General features: G+C 17.8%; 2 protein-coding genes across 2 annotated transcripts; both read right to left on the bottom strand.

Annotated features, from left to right (window-relative positions):
- Window positions 1-412: 412 nt before the first annotated feature.
- On the bottom strand, window positions 413-3,596 carry PGSY75_1438700 (DNA primase small subunit; the record flags this gene model as incomplete). Its single annotated transcript, XM_018788075.1, has 16 exons — window positions 413-456; window positions 573-671; window positions 782-823; window positions 910-978; window positions 1,085-1,137; window positions 1,238-1,374; window positions 1,478-1,578; window positions 1,712-1,821; window positions 1,971-2,032; window positions 2,178-2,252; window positions 2,384-2,492; window positions 2,591-2,673; window positions 2,802-2,939; window positions 3,074-3,189; window positions 3,379-3,429; window positions 3,527-3,596. The coding sequence occupies 16 exons, from the start codon at window positions 3,594-3,596 to the stop codon at window positions 413-415; spliced, it is 1,359 nt and encodes a 452-aa protein (XP_018639447.1).
- Window positions 3,597-5,024: 1,428 nt separating this feature from the next.
- PGSY75_1438600 (conserved protein, unknown function) lies at window positions 5,025-5,858 on the bottom strand (the record flags this gene model as incomplete). The annotated part of the gene is made up of 1 exon (XM_018788074.1): window positions 5,025-5,858. The coding sequence occupies one exon, from the start codon at window positions 5,856-5,858 to the stop codon at window positions 5,025-5,027; it is 834 nt and encodes a 277-aa protein (XP_018639446.1).
- Between the last annotated feature and the right edge of the window lie 268 nt (window positions 5,859-6,126).

The raw sequence follows: 6,126 nt of genomic DNA, 5'->3' as shown, positions 1-6,126 counted from the left end.
GTCTTCCTTTTAATAGATGTACTAGGCATTTATACATTATAGTTCATAGGAAAAAATAAATATAGTAAATACTTTTTACCTATATTATAAAACATATTAATATATATATATATATGTGAAATATTACGTATATTCCTAAATTTTATATAAGGATTATCTATAAAAAAATATATATATTTTTGTTTCTCCAAGAAAACATTTTAATCTAATCACATTTCAATTTAATTTTACTTATTTTTTATAAGGAATATTGTAAGTTTAACAATTTTTTTTAAGTGTAAGATTCAAATAAATTAATAAAAATAGTGGTACATAGGGCAAAATTATGTATATTAAACTCAAAAAAAAAAAAAAAAAATAAATATATGTATATAAATAAATAAATAAATATATATATATATAGTAGAATGCTTTATATATTATTGTAATCAACATATTTTGAATTTTCATTCAATCCTATAAAAAAAAAGAAATAAAAAAGATATATATATATTATTTCATTTTTTTGAGAAAACTAAGGGAATTCACATAGTTATATATACATTACTATTTATTTTATGTATATATATTACGTTTCTTTTTTTCAACACAAGATAATAAAATATTCTCTATAAAATGTCTACGGAAGTAATCTATATAAGGTTTTAATGATGTCCTATTTTCCGCTTCAACTAGAAAAAAAAAAAAATTAAAATATTAAAATAAAATTAAAATGGTTTTAATAATCATATTAAGTATATTATGACATGTATGTTCAATATCTATATATTTTTATTAATACTATGAGAATTATTAGGATCATCAAATTGTTCTCTTAATAATTCTGCAATGGAAAAAAAAAATATATATATATATATATATATTTATATATAAAGTCTCACGTTTTACACAAACATTTTAAATTATTACTTAATGTTGGAACTGATTGTGGATTGAAATTATTAATATTTCTTATATCCAAAGGAACACATACTCTTCCTATTTTGAGAAATAATATATATATATATATATATATATATATTCTTATAATAAATATACAAATAAAAATAAATATATAAGTATACGTTTTAAATTATATCTGTACCTGTACTGTTATGTATACAGAATGGACTTTTCAACAAGTGATTAATTTCCTTACTATAAAAAAATAAAAAGAAAATATAACAAAATATATATATATATATATATATATATATGTATATGTATATATGTATATATATCCTCTTAAGTATATTACCTGACATTTATATCGAGTCTTGGATATGTAAAATGGAAAACTATTTCTTTAACAAAAGAGGGAATATTGATATTACCCGACACATTTTTTCTTTTAAAATAATTGCTTGGTGTTAAGAAGTTATAAATAGAACTGAACTATAAGTATTAAAAATAAATAAATAAATATATATATATAATATATGTATATATTTTGTATATATTAATTTCCCAATTTTTATTTTTAATTAAAATTTATTACTTTTTCAAAAATTTCTTTGGAATTAAAATTATTGTTATTTATATATTCTTTCAGTTCATTAAGTTTCATTGCCTTTATGGGGTCTGTCACTTTTCCTGAAGCTAAAAAGATATACACGTAAATTTATTTTAATATTATTAATTTATTATAAATAAAAAATAAAGCATACCATATTTTAAACAATAAACAAATATTAATAGTTATGTTTTATATTTATATATCTTTAATTCATACCATAAGGTAAATAGTCAATTAATTTTTGAACATGTGGGGAGCCTTTTTTAAAAAAATCCTGTTCTTCCAGTAATACATCAAAATATTTGTAGCATATATCAAATGCCCTCCTAAAAACATAAATAAATAGATAAATAAATAAATAAATAAATAAATAAATAAATAAATATATATATATATATATATATATATATATATATGTATACATTTATGTATTTATATGTGATTATTTTTATTATTTTTTATTTATTTTGTTTACTCAAACATTGGATATTTTTCTTTTCCCCAAATGGACACTTTCTTTTTCTTCGTATCTGAACCCTAGGAACACAAAAAAAGGATAAAAAAATAAATATCTGTTTTATCTTGATATAACCATGATAAAGAACAATTAAGACAAACACTATTTACAACAATATAAATCATAATATATATATATTTTTCATTTTATGGTTTTTCTTATTACTGATAATATGTTTAGATAATCTGCTAATGCAGCTCTAGCGTCAGTAGTGTAATATCGACACGATTCATCAGCCACCTTAATAAAAAAATATATAAAAATAATTAATATATGATATATTAATATATTAGAAATATCATATATATTTCGAATTTACTATAAATAATATATATATATATTCATTATAATGTGCTAAAATTTTAACATACCCAACAATGAATTCCTCTTCTTCCGGAATAAACCCACAAAATGTGTTCAAAAGAAAAATCTTCTCTTAAGGCGGTGTCTAATAAAACTATTGCTACAGTTAAAAATTTCCTGGTTTACATACACAAAAAAAAAAAAAATAATATAGTAAAATATAAAATGTTATGTATATATTTTTTTATATCATTTTCTTTATTTTGTAGCCATACCAACACAATTTGCAAACCTTTTTATCTGTACAACATGTTCGAATATCATCATAATCGTTCATATCAATATCGAATATTAATTCCTAAATTAAAATAAAATATTAAAATATATAATTCGTAATAAAAAATAAATAATTTCATTCATTCAATCATTCACTTTGTTTTATTATTTTATTTTATTTTATTTTTATTTTTTTTTTTTGATAAGTACTTTTTGGACTGGTAGAAAAATATCTCCTTTTTGATCTTTTTGAGAAACAGGAAAATTATAAATAGCTCCAATATCAAATTTTATAGGTACAAGATCGGATAATAATTTATTTTTAAATTCTTCAGGGTTATTAAAGGACTAAATGAATGAAGTAAATAAATAGATATAATATATATATATATATATATATATATAGAATAATTGTTTTAAATACAGACATTTTTTTGATTTTATTTTATATTTTAACTTCTTTCATATTTTGTCTTTATTACCTGCCATCTTATATAAATCTCTTCTTTTCCTTGATCACTTTTTTTACATGTGAATGAAAATTCCCTTTTCGAAAAAAAATGGGGATCATTTAATTTGGTATATTTACCCTTAGTATCTATATTAAAGATTATATAAAAAATTATATACATAAATATAAATATATATATTATATAAATATTATTATTACATCAATGAATTATGAATAACACAAGGTTCTTTATAATACATTAAGTCAAACAAACAATCATATTCATACAATTCCATATATATATTAAAAATTTTATTGTAACTCTTGTTCTTATACCATTTTTATAATTTAACCAGTTATATAAATCATTTATTGGACATAAACTCCCTGTAAAAAAAAGGATAATTTTTTTTTATCAGACCAAAAAAAAAAAAAAAATTTTATATAAAATAAATATATATATATATTTTTCATATTTATTTACTGTAATAAAATATTAAATCATTTTCGTTAACAATCGAATCTTTTATATCTCCAACTATTTCCATTTTCATAAAGTATTATCAAAAGGAATATAAAAAAAAAAAAAAAAAAAAAAAAACTCGCTGAGTTATATATATCCTTTATATAAATTTATAACATAAATAAGTATTATATCAAATACAACAGATGAGAAATGCTTGTCATATTTTATTGTTTGTAAAATGTGAAGAGAGTGTATTTATTCATATAAAAATAAAATAAAAAGCAATTTAATTATTCATTATTTTAACGTTTATAATTAATGATTCCATATAAAAAATAGACATTTATAAAATAAAAATAAATTATATATACATATAATAGTAGATGTATATTATAAATTGTATTTTTTCCTTTTATAATATTATGTATAATACTTCTATTTGAATCCCTAATTATTTCATAAATGTATTATATATATATATATATATATATATATATATATAATTAATATACACATTCATATATTTGAAGAAAATTATTTTCTTTTTTTGTTTTAAGAATATGCTTTATTTGCGAAGTTTATAAAAAAAAATAATTTATATATTAAATATATATATATTATATGTATATTTACATTTATATGATTAAATTTATATAACCCATACGGAGAAAAATATGAACAGAGAACATGTTAAAAAAAAAAATAATATAAAATAATATAGTGTAATAAAAATATATATATATATATATATATATATATGAATAATATATATTTTTTATTATATTTCAATTTACACTTTTTAAAATGCTAGTTTATTTTCTTATTTTTTAAAAATAAACAAAATTGAAATAAATAAAAAAGTTTTCATTAGTTCAAAAAAGATATGATTGATTACATCATAAAATTTTATTAAAAACAACAAAAAGTTATAATAATTCAGTAAAATGAATAAATTAACAAATATATATATATATATATATATATATATATATATACATATATGTATTAAAAAAGGGGTTTTTATAAAATATAAATAAAAAAGTAAAAAATATTTACGAATAATATATATATATAATATAAATGATTTATTATATTACCAATTTAGTCATATTGAATAAGCACACATCAACATGAATATATATATCTATTTATGTGGGCTTTAAAGTATTTTATATAAGTAGGGAAGCATATCTAAAAAAATATATATTATATCCCACTGTGGAAATACTAAAAAAAAGAAGAAAAAAAAAAAAAAGAAAAAAAAAAAATACATTGTAAATATATATATATATATATATATTGTCAGATTATGTAACCAAAAAGAATTAATATATTTTTGATGATCCTTCTTTTTTTTTTTTTTTTTTTTTTCATCTGTTTATACTTTTCCCTTTAAGGTTAAAAAAAAAAAATAAATAAATAAATAAATAAATAAATAAAATATACATATATAAATATATTAACACATGATTGATATATAAACCTAACAATTTATCTTTTTTTGTATTTTAATTTTTTATGCAAATATGTTTTGGAACATACTGAACAAGTTATGCTTTTTCTTATTAAAAACAGCTGCATCAATAATATTAATATATTTTTGAAAATCTGGGTCATAATTTAATATAAGTCTATATTTATATTTGACATCTTCATATAATGCCAAACTTTTATATATACATGATGAAGTGATTAGATATGCTAGTTGAATAGGTAAGGGTACATCTTGTCTATTTAAATTTGTTTCGAACATATTAATTAGATTTAAGGCTTGATCAAATTTATCAAGTACTAATAAGCACAAAATAGTTCTTAATACAAAAAAATGACATTCACTAGGATAAGCTTCTTTTCTCCATAAACATATAGTTTCATATAATATATCATTATCATCTAAATAAATAAAATGATTATGTGCTAAACTATATTGTTTATCTTCAAAATAAGCATAACCTATTACTTTATGAAATTCTAAATAACCATATACATTTTCTTCAGTTTTTGACCATAATATGGATTTATTCATAAATTTATATTTTTCTTCTGTTGAATTTGGAGGGCATTTTTGAAAAATCTCGATAATTTTATTTGCATATTCTAAATTAAATTCTATATCATGTTGTGTTAATATAACACAACATTGGTACATTAAATCACACAATAAAACATACTGTTCTGCATTGGCAAATTTTAAGGAAAAATAAAATATTATACTTATACAATTTCCTATTTGATTTTTTTGTAACTTTCTATTTATAATGGATTTTACTAACTGATGAGCTTCATAATGTAAGCCCTTTTCTATTTTTTCTTTGGCTAGCTTTTCTTTACTAAATTTGAACGTTTTCATACTTATCACACAAAAAAAGGAATCAATAAAAAAAATAAAATAAATAAATAAATAAATAAATAAAGGAATATAAATATGAATAAAAATATATATATATATATATATATATATATATATTTATATATTTGGTTTAATTATTCAAATTGTTTAAGAATATAATATTTTATTTTTTATATATACTCAAATCTAATTATGATTATTATATACTGTGCTTCCAAAACTTAAATATCAAAATAATGCTTCACTTGTGATAATATATAAATATATT

Source organism: Plasmodium gaboni, chromosome 14, assembly GCF_001602025.1.
Source record: "Plasmodium gaboni strain SY75 chromosome 14, whole genome shotgun sequence".
NCBI lineage: Eukaryota > Apicomplexa > Aconoidasida > Haemosporida > Plasmodiidae > Plasmodium > Plasmodium gaboni.
This window is presented reverse-complemented; position numbering and strand designations above follow the sequence as displayed.